This window comes from Solea solea, chromosome 8, assembly GCF_958295425.1.
Source record: "Solea solea chromosome 8, fSolSol10.1, whole genome shotgun sequence".
NCBI classification, from domain to species: domain Eukaryota; kingdom Metazoa; phylum Chordata; class Actinopteri; order Pleuronectiformes; family Soleidae; genus Solea; species Solea solea.
This window is the reverse complement of record NC_081141.1, coordinates 14,525,933-14,543,801: the sequence shown is the minus strand read 5'-3', so window position 1 is coordinate 14,543,801 and position 17,869 is coordinate 14,525,933. Positions and strand designations below refer to the sequence as shown.

Here is a 17,869-nt window from a genome sequence, read left to right as displayed (position 1 = left end):
TCGAGAACCAAGAGGAATAGCGTCTTACCTCAGGCCGCGGCTTGCCTCGGTCGAGCTGCATCCTCTGCGCTTTAAACTAGGAGAAGCTGGGAGGCACGACTGTTTCTGACGCCTATGTGCTCCTTCAAACAAACGGAAGGCAGAAGCCAAGGGGGAGGAAGGAAAAGACGGGGAGGAAGCACAGGGAGAAGGGGGAGACATACGATGGTTCTCCTGACTGGGGCCTTGGATTCGCCTCTCTTCATTATGAGGTGAGGATGGGTGCCGGTGCTGGGGACAGTTTCCTGAGTCTGGGGGAGTCATGGAGAAAGGGCTCACCTCCTCCTGTCCCGGAGAGCGGTATCTAATGTCCACTTCCTCCACCTGGAACAGAAACGTGAGAAATTAGTGGCAAAGAGAAAAAAAGTATTTCACGGAACAACTGGTCTCTTCTGGATTTTGCATTCGGGTTTCTTTTTGACTTAATGACCTGAACTGTACTTGAGTTTGAATTTGAATAAATAATCCAAGCCCAACTCACCTGGTCCACCAGCATGGCGTTGGCATACACTCGATCTTTGCCGTGTATCATCGCCGTCAGTCTGGCAGCCGCAGCCAGAGTTGGGGATGAGGCCTGGCTTTCTCTTATGGACTGGCTTTTCTCTATAGAGAGGGAGGGAGCCATAGAGAGAGAGAGAGAGGGAGGGAGGGAGGCAGAGAGAGAGAGAGAGAGAGAGAGAGAAGGGTTTTTCAATATTACATTTGGTTTCCACAGCGACACCAAATAACTCCTCACAAACACAGGAAGTGACATAGACATCCTGGGCAGTTGCATGTCATTGTTCTGAACCATGAGTCTCTCTATGTGCGTGTCTGTCTGAAAGGCTCTACACACACACACACGTGTATGGGTGTGCATGGACTTGTGAGTAGGCATCTGTCGGCATGTTTTTTTTCCCCCCACCCTACCTTCGCTACACTGGGTGAGTGGAAATAACTCCGGGTGAGCACACAGTAGCATTGACTTGAAGTCTCTCAGCACAGTAGAGTCACTGTGAGCCGTCGGCAAGTTTTTTTTTTGCTGTTAAACAGAAGAAAACACTCCTTCTCTCAAAACACACACACACACACACACACAGCTCCCTCTGGGAAGTTGCTCTGTGCACCAGCTTCTCCACAACACACGTTCTTAGAGAGTTTTCAAGCCAAGCGCTTTTTTTTCAACCACAGCCCCACTACAACAAACCTTTGATGAGACGTTCACGCAGCACAGTGATGTATTGTTGAAGCTTATTTGTACAGTGTCTGGAGACCTAATAAAATGAAATAGTGAATCAAATTGTAGTGGGAAACAAACACAAAAAGGTTTCAGCTCAACAAAAACATAAAGAACTGAATAAACTCTCAATAACTCTATAGCTGTTTTTAAGGTTGTAACTCCAAAGGCGGAGGAGGGTGTTTTCTTGATGAAAACCTTCGCTTTTAACTTAGGTCAAGTACCACATGTGCCATAGTTTCCACCAGGTGTAAAGAGAATAGGGCTGCAACTAAATATTCTTTTCTCAATCGTTTAATGTGTCCATTATTCGAGTAATCGCGCGCTCAGTGTTGTCAAATGTCTTGTTGATTTCTTTATAATGTAGAGCAAAGAAACCAGGAAATATTCACATTAATCCAATATCAAAATAGTTGACAATTCATTTAGTGATCGATTCATAGTCAATTAATTGTTGTTAATTGTTTCAGCCCTAAAAGGGAACATAACATTGTTGTCCAAATTTACCAAATCTCAGAGTCAGTGTGGTGCGTCCCACACACTGTGTAAACAACATTTTCTTGCAGTTTTATCACTTTCAGTTTAATATTAACTTGAACATTAGTTCACAAATCATTTGAGAAGAATAAAGAAATGGAAATGTTTAGGCTGTAAAGATTAAAGTAAAAACTGAAGCTGGCCAGTTGTCTGTGACTCACTCAAACATATATCTGGCTATTGTCTCTATCTTCTCTGCTTCAGTAGTGTTTGCCTCTCTGGTTTATTGTGAAAATGCCGTTTCTTTTTAAAAAAGACACTATTATTCAGGATTTCAACAAATAAGATTATTTATGGACACTAGTTTTAGCAGCACTAAATGACAAGGGACCTAATGCTCATACTTGTCATAAATCTCCAATCCCTGTCCAGTGAAGCTTCTATAAAAGCTCACAGAAACAGATTGTGGGTGAACGTTAAAGCTTACCTGTTATGACCATGTTATTATGCATTACAGGTGCAACGCCGAATAGGTGATTTCACATTATACGTTATTATATATGAATTGTAAACTATGTTCACTTAAAACCCATTCATAGAAACAAATGAAGCCACAGACTCCTCAAAAATAAGCCACGTCCAGCATCTGCAACAGAAAATAAATCAGACCAACAATTGGCTGTGCTTCCTGTAGGCGGTGAATCCAATAAATCTGAGAGGCAACGCGGAGTCAAGCGGACGTTGATGAGGACACCAGATGATGCCTGTTCCATCCACACCAAATGCAAAGGAACAGACTCCAGTTTAACCACTCCACACCAACACTGTGCCTCCAAACGTATGTCATCTCCAAGAACTAGAGCTGAAATAAGCCCGTTTGAACGGTACAACTGGTTCTTCTGCTATCAACAACTTCTAAGGTCTTACATGAAAACATTAGACAGTGTGTGAACCTGAACCCTAATCCATAATACCTGCTCAAGTCACATTAGATCGCCTACTACGTATCGCAGGATTAGTTTAAGTCTAAAATCAGATCCAGGGAGGGGGTCACGTCCTGGACGTGGGTCAGACTGCTGTTTGAAAGCAGATACTATTTCATATCAACTCACTTCAGGAACCTGACAGACAGACCTAATATTTGAAGTTCTGGGCCAGATCCAAAGCCACAGCTGGCCGCCGTGGGCCCGATCACTCACACACCTCTGACCCATAAACGCCGCTCCAGTGAACATTACTGTCAGGCACTGTGATCTGTGTTTAACATTAGTAAACATGTGGAATAACAAAGAAGCAGAGAGTTCATATTACTTCGACGTTTAAGCCGCACAAAATCAATCTTTCGTCGCGAGAGGCTCGTCGAGACAGAGTCACTTTTAAAGAGCGTATAGAGCATATATGTGTGCGCGGCTATTTGAATGGGGATTAGAAAGTACACTTTCGAGTGTTGTGATATTTATGTCCCCGAGTGCGAGCCAACCCGATACAGTAGCAGCGCCTTGAGCGGGCAGAAGAGAGGAAAGAGAAAGCTGGAGCTTTACAGAGAGCCAGACAAAGACAGCAGTCACAGCCAGGTTTCCAGAACAGGGCAGTTAAACACAGAGTGTGACCCTTCAACCCATGCACACCCCTGGGAGAGAGATTGAGGAAAGCAGGATAAAAGGGGGAGGACGGGCTGTCACAGGGGTTCTTTCTCAGCGTTCACTCTAATTTAGGAGCTGCAGTGCAAAACAAAAAGGTTAATATAAACACAGGATTATGATTTTAAGTGCGTAAACACCTCGGCTTGTTTATTATGAGTATAAAAGGATTATTTGTCCAGGCTGTACCTTCTTTTATGATGTAAGTCTCGTTTTAAATCACCACACTAATCAACCGTCACTTTGGAGAGAGCTGGGAGAAATTAGGAGCAGAATGAAATAATAAGCAGAGTCTTAAAAAAAGGGAGAAAAATAATCACAACAGAGGGTGCTATTACATGGTGAAGGGAGAGGTATCCCGGGAAAGGCCATTTCAATTATAAGCACTATTATCTACCAAAATCTACAAACTCACTCCGAGTTATGACACCTGTGGTCAGATGATCCCGATCCAAGCATCACACATGTGTGTTTTCCGACTGTGTTTACATTACAGCGTGTCACACGGATCGAGAGATCCGGGAGGAGAGAAACCCCCCAAGAGAGCAGCTATCGGTCCTCAGAGTGAAGAAACAAGCACACGTGAAAACACATATCATTGTGCCGATGCACTGTTTTGCTTCAAATGCATGAAGGTCTAAAAATATCCGAATTCACATGGTGTTTTTTTTCTGCTATTCAACTGGATAGCACCAACAGACTGTGTGAAGTTTTGCCGACGTCAATCACAATTAAGAAGCAATAACGTGTATAATCTTGCAGAGGTTTAGAGTGAAAGATGAGGAAAAGAATCACTGGAGTTGAGCCACGACACAGACATGGCAGTAACCTGATCTTGCCCTGTGTCTGTCTTTCTCTCTTTCTCTCGCTCTCTTTCAGTACAAAGACATTTCCCCAACTGCTCTGGCTCAGTGTTGAGTTTGTGCAAGTTGAAGCATCCAGGATTTGACTTCCCTGCGGTGGTTCAGTCTCTGATGACTCGACTGTAAAACTGTGGTAAAGGCTGAACTTGAGCTCCCACACAGACACATCACTGACACCTGAAACAAAAAACTGATTATCATTGATTATCAATTGCGCGTGCCTGAGCTCATGAGCTCTTTTTTTTGCACTTCCAGCTGTCACGTGAGGCCACAACAACTCCTCACCAGGGTTCATTCATGCACACCAGTGTGGCCTGAGAATGCCTAAAGCCCCAAGCCACTTAATCAGCCTCGAGTGGACATCTGACATTCCCCAACATACTGTCACATATCAGGTTACATCACCGGCAAACACGCCATTATCTCACTCTCTGCGACTTGGTGATGCAGTGGAGGCCGGTGAGTAAAAATCTGTAATGGGAATGGTCTTTAACTTTATTGTTCCACAGTGGACGGTGAAACGTGTCTGCCAAGAGTGCAGTTTGCAGTAAAGTTTTCCATTTGTCATCTGTAACGTGACGCAGCTACAAGGCTTAGCTCTGTGTACATTTCGCCGGCTCTCGCTTTGAAATTCTATCCACACGCGTCTTAAGTCTGCCAAACACTTCAAATATCAACATGTCACATGAATAGTTCTGCCTGTGAAGTGGAAAGTGGCTCGGCCAATATCTCTGGCTGCGACTGTCAGAGAGTGACAGGGGAAGCAAGAGTGACTTTCCACCTTTTGTTACCTTTTTGTCCTGTCTTCCTGCGCATCCTCATCTTGGGGAAAGACGGCCAAGAGTAGTTGAAAGGAGAGTCCGAGTCAGAATCCATGATATGATGCCTTCAAGGTAATCTTCATCTAAGCACTTCAAGGTGTTTGGTAAATAAAAAGGAGCAGTTTACAACATCCATTCCCTCATGGCTCAACAGAGTGCAGCACTCACTCTGCTTTTCCCAGAGTTCCACTGTAGACACTGACACTTCAGGACTGAGGCAGCATGTTCCCCTCTGTCTCCCCCATCCACCCCTCCCCCTAAAAAAGCCTCCCCTCCCCCCTGCACAAGTCTGAAACAACTGTCAGACAGTGCCGGGACCAAACTCTGCGTCCTCTCGTCTTAGTGACTTTTCTCTCAGTCTCCGTACTCTATCCTTGTCTTCTTTTTGTCTCACTTAAATCTGTGCCACACTCCGATTACTTTCATTCGCTAAACCTCTAGTATGAAGGCAGAGGTATAGAGTCACCAATGCGAGAGCAGGGGTGGGTGGGGGGGGGAGAACAGTATTGACAGCCGGAAAGAATGAGGGAATGAGAGAAAGAAACAGGGGGAGACAAAGTCAAACACAGGAGTGACTTCAGAACCTACAGGGAAGACAAACATGAGCACAGACAGCTTAGTGGAGGTGAGTCTCAGACGCAAGAGAAATCATTAACCCTGTGAGTTCATGATTGTCTCACAGATATGTAAGGCTGCAGAGCTGCAGAGCTGCGGAGCGCTGCCAACTCATTCACCGTGAACACGCCTGAGGATCACACTATTCCTCCTATATATTCTATCATTCTAGAGTCAAGCTGCAAAAGGGTTTTCTCTATGTTTGTTTGTTTGTGTGTGTGTGTGTGTGTGTGTGTGTGTGTGCTTGGGGGGTGGGTGGAGGGTATCAGCAGGTCAGCAGCCTCACCATGGAGACGGCAGTGAGAGCCGCCGCTGTTTTCTCCGTCTATTCCCCCCCCTTGCCAACCTGCGAGCGTACAGAGCTCCATATTTGCGACAGCAAATTTCGCATCCGAGTTTGGGTGGAGGCGGTATAATCATGAGAATGGGACGGTGAAAGGGGGTTTAAGGGACGCACCGTACAAAGGCTCTCTGGAAAGAGGGCAAACATGCGTTTATAAACGCACATAAATGAAGGAATGTGATAAAGAAAAAGAGTGTGTGTGTGTGTGTATTTGGATGTATATCATTTTGACTTACAAACCCTGGAGGTGAGGACAAAAAGTGAGGACGTAGATGGTAAATGGGTTGATTGTGGGTTACAACCTGGTTTTAGGGTTTGGGTTAGAATTAGGTTTAGATAAGGGTTAGTTATTTAGTTGTGATGTTGAAGGTTTACGATTAGAGGCTAAGGAATGCATGTCTCTGAGTGTCCTTACTAAAATAGCTATATAAAACTGTGTGTGTGTGTGGGTGGTGAGTGTACTGGCACTGTACTGCAGAGCATTCATGCTGCCACTGAGGGGTCTGTGTAGGACTTTGTCTTTTTTTCCATACCCAATTAGATCCCTCAGCTGGGGTCAGAGCTTGTTAGTGTTCCTGCTGTTTCGCTCATTGTCTTATGTCACCATGCCAAACTATTTATATCACAAATAATTCCCACTCTTCCAAACTATTTTTCCCATAAAACACACACACACACTCCTACTCTCACCTCTCTCTGGGGACCTCAACATACTGATGGGAAGACTGTGTTCAGCAAAGCCCTGGCAACCTCCATTCAGCTACAAACAACCCCTTTTTTCACTTCCCCACACTCCTTGCCCTCCTCAGCGTGCTCTTTCCTACCACATGCTCCCTCTCAAACACATAAGTGTGTGTGCACACACGCACGCGCACACACACACACACACACACACCAACAACTTTCAGCAGAGCTCCTCAGGATGAAGTGTCTTTTGCTTGTTGTTCACTGAACCCAAATTAAAATGCTGTCCTGAGAAGATGGGACAGGGAATGTACGGTGGCATAAATGTGTGTGTAGGTATCTGGGTGCAAGAGTGTGTTTTGGGTGGGGGATTTGAATGTTGGGTGAATTAGAAGGGCAGAGGTGAGCTGGTATAGAAAATGAAAGATGTGGTCTGTGTCTAATTTCAGTCGTGCTCATAAAATCATGGTCATTTCCAACTGAAAAGAGGAAAGCGCTGACATCAAGTAGAGGGAGGAAAGGACATAACAGCTACGTTCAAAATTCCACATCTCTTGCTGAAGCTCGGGCTATAGAAGCTCTGTCTGTCTATTTGATGACGCATTAGCGCAAGGAAACGGCCACATTGCATGCAAAGAAAACAGGCTGGAATCACAACACATGATTCATTTCTGTTGGAATAACTGTCACTTTGAAAAAGCCTAATGAGGAAAAAATCAAATAAACACTGTAATCCCGTAAGAATGGCATGAATAAATCCTGAGTCATTTTCAATCCATTTTTCTTTTTCTTCATTCGAACAATTCAGGAAGAAACTTGAAGGGAAACTTGAAGAAAACAGAAATCAAGTGACTAATGTTATTCGTCTGAACCACAAAAGGCCTTTGAGGGATTTGAACAGGGTCATCGGCAGGCAGCCTTGAATGACTGCACAGAAAATGTGAAACCAGCCAACACACACACACACACACACACACACACACACACACACACACACACACACAAACGCACATACAAATGGAAATATAGCATGGAAAACAACACCAGCCACAGGACATTCAGATTGCAGATGTCCAGCGCCAAGTGTTATAAAGCCTGAAGCCTCAGCTTGTAACCACAGCATTCTTACACTAAGGCATCAGTCTGCCCTGCAGAACACGAGCCAATTATTAACCCACAGGATGTTCCCTTTCTCTAACCCAAATCCTTCCCTTCCCATCCAAAAGCAGATCAGAGTGAAGCCACCTTCTACCACCTAGTTAGGATTTTTTTTTTTGCCTGTTCTCCCTGTCATTCCTGGCAGGAATAACTAAACATCCACACACAGAATCCCCCTTTATTGCTGTCGAGAAGACGGTTCGTCATGCCGTCTTTGTTTGTTTACACGGCACCAAACTAGCTGGCGCACGCAAAATCAGAGGTGTGACATGCAACAGCATCATCATCATCATCATCATCATCCTGTCCTACCTTGTTGGTTGTTCTGTTCTACATCATTCCACCAGCATGAAGCTGTAAAAAGAACGCCCCCAATTTGTTTGTTTTTTTTACCTTTTATACATAACAAAGGGGGAATAGTGGTACAACATTTCCAACTTGAACATGAGCTACAGAGTGACAAGACTCTCCAGAGAGAGAGCGAGAGAGGGGGGGGGGCCACATGAAAAGCCAGGTAGCGGCTGAAATGTGATCTTTCAGTCTGTTGGGACAGTGGACAGCCACAGGCAAGGACTAGAGCTGAGTTTCAAGTTCTGTTCAGGAAACAAAACGTTTCCTTCCTGATTGTTAGCCACTTGGATGACTTCCTATGAATATAACAACACCTAGAAAAACAACGATCGCTTTCAGTCAGCGCAAAATGTGATTTACAGCTGAAGCACCACAAGCTAGACAACAAAACCATATCCAGGAACAGGGAAAGTGACCTTGCTGGGAAAGAAGCTAAAAAAGACTTTTAAAAAAAAGACATATTTACCAGAGTCTGACTGTGATTGATCGTCCTCTTCATTCTCCCCGTTCAGGCAAAACATTAGCGGCTCCTCGTCGTCCTGAGTGAAGAAACGGGGGAACAGTTCACTCATCAGCGTGCAACCGCACTCAGACTTCACCAAGCTACGAGGCTAACACATGCACTAAAGAAAAAGCCGTGCAAATGAACAGAAATGCAAGTGTTTGGGCAAGTGCAGTGTATAGAAACTGACTTATGTTACCACCTGCACCACATTAAACGTGGAATACACGCTTGACACCTGACGACGAACATAGTCACCTATTCAGTGGCATGTGCGAGGTGTCAACTCCAACACCTCAACAATGAATGTGAAACAATGTGCAGCATTGAGGAGCAGTCAAAGTCCTGTGTTATTAGCCGTGGATGCAGTGGCTCACTGGCGCATGCAGGTGTTCATGGAGACTGAATGGAGCTTTGAGAGTTTTGGATTTCGAAATGAAGCCATCCAGTGGCAAAATAGACTGTCAAACAAAATGATCATGGATGTTTTGGTCGGGGCAAGTAACAGCAAGATGACCCGATCGAAACAGGGGCCTTTCTGCATGGAGTTTGCATGTTCTCCCTGTGTGTGCGTAGGTTTTCTCCACATTCTCTGGTTTCCTCTCACAGTCCAAAAATGTGCAGATTTAGGGAATAGGTAAATTGGACACTCTAAATTGACCGTATGTTTTTGATCAAAATGTAATCTTCTTTCGGGTCACCACAGCAGCGGTATATTCCACTCATGGCTCATCTCAATAGATAAAGGTATATAATCACATTTACAACAGTGAACTTGTTAAAGTTTCTGACCAACTGAAGATCTAAGGACAGAGGAAATCACTTCATGCAAAGTGTGATTTATGAATTTGCGTTATAAGAACAAATTGATTGTCTGAGTACGTGAATTATGACGACAAAACCAATTACTGTCAAATACGTACATTTTCTTCCACTGTTGAATTTCCTCCACTGATATCTGGATACAGATGAAAGAAGAGAGAACATATTCAGACGTAGCCAACAAAAATTCAAAAAGAGTCTAAAGTAAGCGCAGATGTTTGGCAGTCTCCAACAATGCTGTGTCAAGTCTTATGTTAGTTTACTTTTCATAACCTGAGGCGATTCTTAGCGTATGGCCTTAATCTCCTTTTATTTGAGCTTTTCTACCATGTGGATCCCAGTTTAAAAGACACAGTGTACTGTATGATCACACAGCGACATACACTTTCAAGTAAGGGTGGTTTAATGTGTAGCTTCAGCAAAAACACTAAGTAAATATAGAGGTAAAAACCAGACAAAGATGTCATCGCAAGGAAAACACTTAACAAAGCCCCTAACTGACGAATGTGTGTCTGTGTTTCATTCAAACAAATCATTCAACGAATCATAAGGAATGCATACTGTTTGGCTGTGTTCCAGTTCAGGGGTGGGAGTGTGCAGACTATCAGTCATGAGATTAATAGGCCTTTTATTGTACATATTAAAAGCTTAACCCCTGAAGTCACAGCATCCAAGAATGAATAACCACTTGTGGCTGTAGAGGTCACTGCTGCCCAGCAAAGTTTGCTTTAAACACACTGCACAGATTGGCTGCTCTCTGGATATTTTTTTTCCACACACATGTAGTACCTCTATTGCCCCAGAAGAGGGCAGCCAAATTATTTTAGTCTTTGCAAATGTGAGTCTTGGTTTAGCCAGGCCAAATCCCACAAATCAGGACGATTATGAAGTGTATGATACCATTCTCTGCAGGATCATCCACAAGTTCTTCCTTCCCAACGCTGATCTCCAATCTCTCCCTCCTTAGTGCCTTGATCTGAGGGAAGACAGGTCATATTGTAAATAATAAGATGCAATAAATTATATACAAATATCTTATTGGTGATTTTAGTCTATAAATGACCAGTTTGTTTCAATACTTTATCATCACCATATAAAAAATGTTCTGTTTTAACCAAGAGTTTAAAGACATACAAAAGTAAAGAGCTCATATCAACTATCTGGTAACACTGATGAGATGTGCTCACCGCTCTGAGGAAGTCCTCGTCTCTGAGTCGCTCTCTGAGAAGCAGGATGTCCGCGTGCCGGCTCTCTTCTGAGCTCCACCTCAGGTTCTGTCGCACGGTCAAAGTCAGGTTCCCCGTGTCATGGCAGAACCTCAGCAAGCGTGTTCGGTCTGCCCACACCTGGGACAGACCTGCCGGAGGCGTGGCTAAAGGGTTGGGTGGGCTGGAGCACAACAGCTGGATTAGTTTAATCAAAAAATCTCAATTTACCGATTTTACAGTCTCAAAGTATGTCTTAGTGATGAGAACGTGTTTATAATTAGTGTTAAATGTTGTCATCAGTTATATTCTCACAAAGTCTGGATCCAGGCTAACTGAAACAAATATTGCCGAGTTTGAGCATTGCATGGTAAGTGTACAAGATTCACACTAGGTGTGAATAAAAAACAGCAAAAGTGGGTTGTTTTTTTTCACATTTGGAAAACCTTCTCTAACTTTGGTTACTTTTTGTTTTCTGAAGGACTCTTCACTGAACTCATCACATTACGATAGACCAGCAATTCATTTGTGAGTGTCTCTCACTGAAGTCCTTTGCTGGAGCGTATAATCTTACTGTGTGAGCAGCTCCAGGAGTTCAGTGCTGCCTGCCGTCTGTGCCAGCTGCAGTGGTGTGATTCCCTCTTCGTTTGGCAGGTTTACAGCCATCAAGCCCCCTGGTTGACAGAGCAACAGCTCCGCCAGTCGACAAAGACCCCAACGCACGGCCAGGTGAAGGAGGGACTCCCTGGGACTGTGCTCTGCAGATGAATAAAGACATACAGTGTGACATAAAAGAGGAGAATGATACCAGTCACACATTACAGGGTCCTCGAGGTGGGGGCGGAGCCAACCCCAACTCTCAACAACCACCTCCTCATGATAATTAACCTAAATATTAATATATTCTGAATCTCTCTGCTCCACTGACCCACTTTAAGAGACACTTTTCTGTGTCTCCTTCCAACAGCATACCTCGAAAAACAGACTTCAAAACTAATAGATAATTACATTTACAGTATTTAATGGTGTGTTTATTTTTATTCTTAGGGCAACTTTGCTTACAGAGCACATTTTATCACAAGGAAACTCAATGTGCTTTGCAGAGAAGGGAAAAAAGAGGACACGAAAACAAATAAAGTAAGCAATAAAAAGTCTCAAGCGTACTCATAGTGAGACCACACAAACAATATCATTAGCCCCACCCTAACACACACACACACACACGTTTGCACTTTACCCTAACCCTAACCTAAACCCAGTTCTAACTGTAAATCTAAAACCAGGTCTTCACCCCCAAAAAGCCCTTTACTGAAGTGGAAGTTTAAGGATATTCTGCATATAAATATAAATATCCACCCGCGTTCCTGAAGAGATTCCATAAGGAAGCATATGCTTACTATGGCTGAATTTGATTGCTTTTTTTTTTTTCCAGAGAAAACATGCTGATGTAATAAACACCACAGAAAAGTTGGAGACTGAAAATTCAGTCACACACCGCGTCAGCAAAGAAGTGATGTCATGGGTGACATTATCGAATTAAACACAGACATTTAGGCGGGCGACACTGCGATGAAACAGACTGCCATAACAGTATTAGTGCTAAATCTAGTTTGTTATTTATGTAGGTGGCTCTTCACAAACACTCAAATCATACAAACAGATGGTGGCATCGAGTAGTCATAGTGGTCAAACACACACACACACACACACAGGTTTATTGAGATGTGCCGAGGGCTACTTCCAGCTGGAAAGGCTCTATTAACCACATTACACGCTGCTTGATTGACTTTGATGAATTCAACAGGAGGTCACATGACCATGTTCACTTCCGACTTCAGCCCAGTGAGCATGGAAAATGGGAATGATGGCGGAGAAAAAATAGGAGGGTGGATGAGAGTTGAAAAGTTCACATTCTCCTGCCACACAGATGAAGATGTCATTAAACCTGTGTCTATGCTCAGTAACTACAGCCTCAAGAATTTTGGCTTATTAACCGACATGTTAATAACTAATTAGGTCCCTCTTTGGAAAATAAACACCAATTTGTTACTATCAAACAGATCTGTGCAGCAATGCCGTTTGGCAAGGTAAGATAATCCTGCGCTCACCCTCTCCACTGTGGCTCCCCAGTACATTCCAGTTCTGAGGGATGTCCAGGTTGGCCATGGCCAGAGCCACGCGGCGATCCATAGCCCAGCGAGAACTCTCCTGACCCACGTTGAAGAAGCTCCTGAGCTCTTTGTGATCCGTGGGGCTCAGGCAATGTCCGTGGATTACCAGGTGCTCTGCGAGGTCCTGAGAAAACAGCAGCCGTGAAGATGTGAACTGAGATAACAGGTAACAGCAGTGATGAAAAAAGCTGCTGCAGGCCAAATATAGGAAATTATATGACTTGAGGTAATTGAATCACTGACCCAGTAGAAAAAGCATACATTTGATGAAACCTGTGAATATTATGTCAGATTTGTTTTATCAGCTTGTAGAAATGTGGAGAAATGATGTAACAGAAATCACTCGTATATCCCTTCCCTCCATCTTTAGCATTTTGACTTTGGGAACCACTGACCATCATTTTCTGACATCTGACAGACAAAACAACTAATCAATGAATACAGAAAATGATCAACAGATTAATCATTTATAAAAAAAAAAAAAAAAAATCTTTTTTTTCCAGTGAAATTATGATTCAGTGCTCAAATAATCCAAGAACAACCTGACTACTGTTTCACCCAAAGACCAATACAGGCCTTGTCTGATCACCAGGGAAAACATCTTTCATAATGGTGCCCTCATTTACAAATACCATAAAACCTAATTAACACTTTTCATTTTGCAAAGAACAAAATCTAAGTTACACTGTTATTTTGTGTGCACCATATGCGATCATGTGTGTGTTTATTTGTCCCTACCTGGGCATCGTCTTGTACGTACTCCAGTGAGGCTCCGCCCACCCAGATGAGGGGTGTGGTTTTAGAGCACAGGTAGGCCTGGACAGAGACCATCTCAGCCTTGTTATGTCCTAGAGAGAAATACAACACAGCAAAAGCTAAACTTAAAGCTGCACTGTGTAAGGTTTGGCGATTCTGTTTTTCTTGTTGGTGATGTTATTATTCTGCCTGTTTGGTCTTTGTGAACAGAAAGCCTGTAACGCTATCTGTATGATGACTCATTCATGAGTGAAAATGGGCCAACAAGCAAATATCAGCATTGACTGAGCAGGGCGTCTGTATGTATACAGCAGCAGCTCAGGGGCGGGTGGGGGCAACAAGTGTTTATGCTGTCAAAAGACTGAACGAGCAGTAGTTTTCCATTCTTTGTGTTTTCAGTCATACCACATCGATGCTTCATGGGCACAAATACCTGTTGCCTCATTGCATTTTTACTCATCTTACTGATGTAAAAGTATGTGTACGTAAAGCCTTACTGTATTTTAAGACACACTGACATGATAGAAAAATGCATTTTTAAATATCTTGTTTGTTTTACATGCTTTAACTGTGACGTGTAAGTGTTTTCTGGAGCAGAATGAGGGAAAGTTTATCAGAAACTTGAGGATGCAATGCCGCAAGTCTGGAATAATGCCCAATGTAGCTGTTTCCATACTCATGAAATTCCCCCGGGGGTTTTGTAAGGATTAGATATATTCAGTCTGACAGGTTCTGTGATTTAAAAAAAAAAAATGTTTTGCTTGATCTCTGCAGATTTAAAGTGTGCATTGAACTCTTAAAGCTTGAAACTGGCACTGGTGCTGCTCATTTTTCAGGAGCACTGTGGGCAAACTGGGTCACGTGACATCAGGAGCTCTAAAGCATGGAGAAAGTCCACTGTTTCTATTGAATTGATTACTACAATAACGTGTCAAACAAGTACAATTACACACAGTGTCTGTCATAAATACAAAACAACTCATTACTTGTAATGCCTTACATGCCGCAGTGCTTGAAAAAGCCCCAATGTAATTCAAATGTTCTCCCTTTTTCTTTACATATAATCAAAGAGAGACAGCGAGACCTGTTTTGCTTACTCCATCAGGCTTGTGCACAAGCCTGCAGGACTTCCTGCTGTCTGTGTCGGCCTACACAGAGGCTCACTAATGATGACATACTGCTTATATGGTACAGCTTCCCTCCTGAGAGGAAGCTGATAAGATTCTGTGCCGTTCCAGACCTCAACACAGACTACTGTATGTATCAAGAGTGTGTTTGTGTTACTTGTATTTCTTACCTATTTAGGACCTTTTCTGGGATAAACAATGACCTTGTCAGGACCAGTTGTCTTCGAATAGAACAAAACCTGGTCGTAATGAGGCAGAACCTCAGTTCTGAGGAACTGGTTGAGTTTAGATCTGAGATATGAATTGTGGTTAGGTTATGGTAGGGGTCTGGAATGAACTGGTATTAAGTTTTATAGGGTTATGGTTAGGGATACACTGCTCCACACAGTATGGAGTTAAAAAACCTGAGGTTGTCAGTATGTGCGGTTTGACTTATGAGGATATTGTGCAAGATAAATTCTCCTTGGACGTTTAACATCATAAATTGGCCAAATAGAGAAAGCATCCATCCATCCATCCATCCTTTCACTTTACATTCATATAATGAAATACAGTACATGTGCAGATACAGATATATTTGTGCACGTACCAGGCACTATAAAGCAGAGCATGACATCACTATGAGCCCTGGTGACATGGACAAGTGTGGATCCTTCCAAAACAATATAGACCTCTGCATCCAGCGGCACAGAGTCCAAACCCTCCAGCAATGCAAACACCTTGGCCTGGCCCTGTAACAAAGAAAGGTGAGAGAGGTTGTGGGGCAAATTGATAAAGGAACATGCCACAGAGCAAAAAAAAGAAGAAAGAAAAGAAATCTATTCCCATAGCTGCAGGCTCATTTTTAGAGTATGGTGTTCTAATGTTCTACTTTTCTCTAAAGTACACCAAATCTCCTGATAGCATTCCTCTTGAGGGTATAATAAAACATTACCCCTCAATAAAAACAGGAATGTCTTAAGTGTCTATTGTGGAAACCTGCACTGATCCCAACAGGCAAAACACTTTAGATCAGAGGCAGAGGAACATGAAAAAGGCCTGAACACTCACACGGATATGCACACTGATTGGTACTTTTTTTTTTTTTTTACAAAAAACACTTGTGCAGGTCAGGAAGTTCAGGGTGAGTTGCTCTCGGGTCACTGATTTATCTACGGTGTAAATTGGAAGTTTGGACACTAGAGCCAGTACTCTACCCAAACTCTAATCATGTCCATAAAACTTGGACGTGGATGTCGTCATTTCTGAGGGTTGGGGGAACACAATCGACATTGTTTGCCATTTTGTGCGTTTTTATGAAACAAACAACTCATCACTGAATCGAGAAAATAATGAATCCATCCATCTTCTACCGCTTAATTCTACCGCTTAACAATCAACCATCCACTCTCACACCTATGGTCAGTTTAGAGTGTGCAATTTGTCGAAGAGAGAACCCACGTACATGCAAAGTACTAACCACTACACTAACCGTGTGGCCAAAAGATTAATTGATAATAAAGAAAAATGAAGTGGTAGCTGCAGCCCTCCATGAAGTGGAACTTTTCTTGTCAACAACTGGTCAAATTAATTTTGCGTGTTCCCACAATTTTGTTTTTAATTGCAAGGCAAATCTATTTTGTTTCATGCCATGAACAAATGTTGTTTGCTCACATAGTAATATGATTTACCTGATATGTATCAGCATATTAGCACGGCCATTGTGAGCATCTGGGCTAGGCTTGTTAGCATTTTTGCTCCAAGGCCACTGTAGGCCAAATGTGGGCCACTCTTGTTAAATCAACAGTTCACTCTGTGTTGCAGCAAACTATCCTCTGCTGCAGAAATGCATTCACTAATTTATCTGCGCATTCATTTGTGGGCATCTGGAGAAAACATGCACAGCAATTGCTTCCCTAAATGTAAAGGCTGTGAGGCGGAGCATCAACAAACAAAGCATAGTGACCTTTACGTAACCTCACGAAAAAGGAAAACATCATTTAACATGTCAAATTATTATTGACTAAATGTTGAACTGTACCTCGTCTTTGACCTTCAGAGCATTAGTTCTTATTAATGTGTGTCTACTCAATGAAACCCATAAAATATTGTATAATACCTTGTTTGACTACAGCTTAACCAACTGTTTCCCATGACCCGATGCATCACGAATCAAACTGCGAGCAAACACGAGTTCCTATCCAACGCTGACTAAGTCAAATACAAACAAAAAACACCACTGTGAATGAATAACAGAGCTATTGATTTGCTAGTTAGACACAAAAGTGCCAGGCTGTCATTGTCACTGTTGTGCTGATGGATACGTTTATTTTATTTTTTTTCCTGGAGAAACTATGATTCAGTGCTCAAATAATCCAACAGCTAAACCAACAATTGTTCCATCAAAAGACCAATAAAGGCCTTGTTTGATCAACAGGGAAAGAAACATCTTTCACAACGTTGCCCTCATCAACCTCTGTGACAGATCTGCCGTCTCACACATACAATCAGTTAGTGGACCACCATTTCCTATCATTTGTGTTGTCTTCTGTTACACCAACGGTGCTCATGTCCTCCTTCACAGCATCCATGAACCTTCTCTGTGGTCTTCCTCTTTTGCTGCTGCCAGGAAGCTCCATCTTCAACATCCCTTACCCAGTACAATCACTCTCCCTCCCCTTCAAACTGTTGAACCTGAGCTGTACATTGAATAAGCTCATTTCTAATCATTTCCATCCTATTTTTTATATATATATATATATATATATATATATATATATATATATATATAAATGAAGCTGCTGTTGATCTCTGGCTACTTTCCAAACCCAATTTTCAGAGATTTTCCAGAGCGATAACAAACCCTTCGGATTAACTGGAAAACAAGCTGCTCTGGGCTCAACTGGGCTGTAAACAAACCGGAGGACATAATACTTACATACAAAGGCACTTTCCTCCTGCTCAGCTCCATCTGTACAGACATGAAACAAAGGAATTATGCAACAATTAAAAAGTCTTCGCTTAGTTCACTTACTCTGTTTGCTCCTTTGATCCAAAGGAGATTATCAAACCTTCATCTGTGCCATGTGGAGAGAGTCAG

General features: G+C 42.8%; 1 protein-coding gene across 8 annotated transcripts in view; it reads right to left on the bottom strand.

Annotated features, from left to right (window-relative positions):
* Positions 1–17,869, bottom strand: part of LOC131464630 (rho guanine nucleotide exchange factor 28-like) — a 37,439-nt gene that overhangs the window by 18,288 nt on the left and 1,282 nt on the right. For 5 of the 8 annotated variants that reach the window (XM_058637219.1, XM_058637218.1, XM_058637222.1 and 2 more), the window contains exons 2-13: positions 17,708–17,740; positions 15,380–15,521; positions 13,646–13,755; positions 12,845–13,031; positions 11,311–11,494; positions 10,719–10,920; positions 10,432–10,507; positions 9,633–9,667; positions 8,674–8,746; positions 8,169–8,210; positions 521–642; positions 29–363 (exon numbers count right to left, since the gene is read on the bottom strand). In XM_058637219.1, coding sequence (XP_058493202.1) covers positions 29–363; positions 521–642; positions 8,169–8,210; positions 8,674–8,746; positions 9,633–9,667; positions 10,432–10,507; positions 10,719–10,920; positions 11,311–11,494; positions 12,845–13,031; positions 13,646–13,755; positions 15,380–15,521; positions 17,708–17,740 — 1,541 coding nt within the window. Of the gene's footprint in view, positions 1–28; positions 364–520; positions 643–5,026; positions 5,258–8,168; positions 8,211–8,673; positions 8,747–9,632; positions 9,668–10,431; positions 10,508–10,718; positions 10,921–11,310; positions 11,495–12,844; positions 13,032–13,645; positions 13,756–15,379; positions 15,522–17,707; positions 17,741–17,869 lie in introns of those variants that run through there. The other 3 variants (XM_058637220.1, XM_058637224.1, XM_058637226.1) reach the window with 3 other exon arrangements.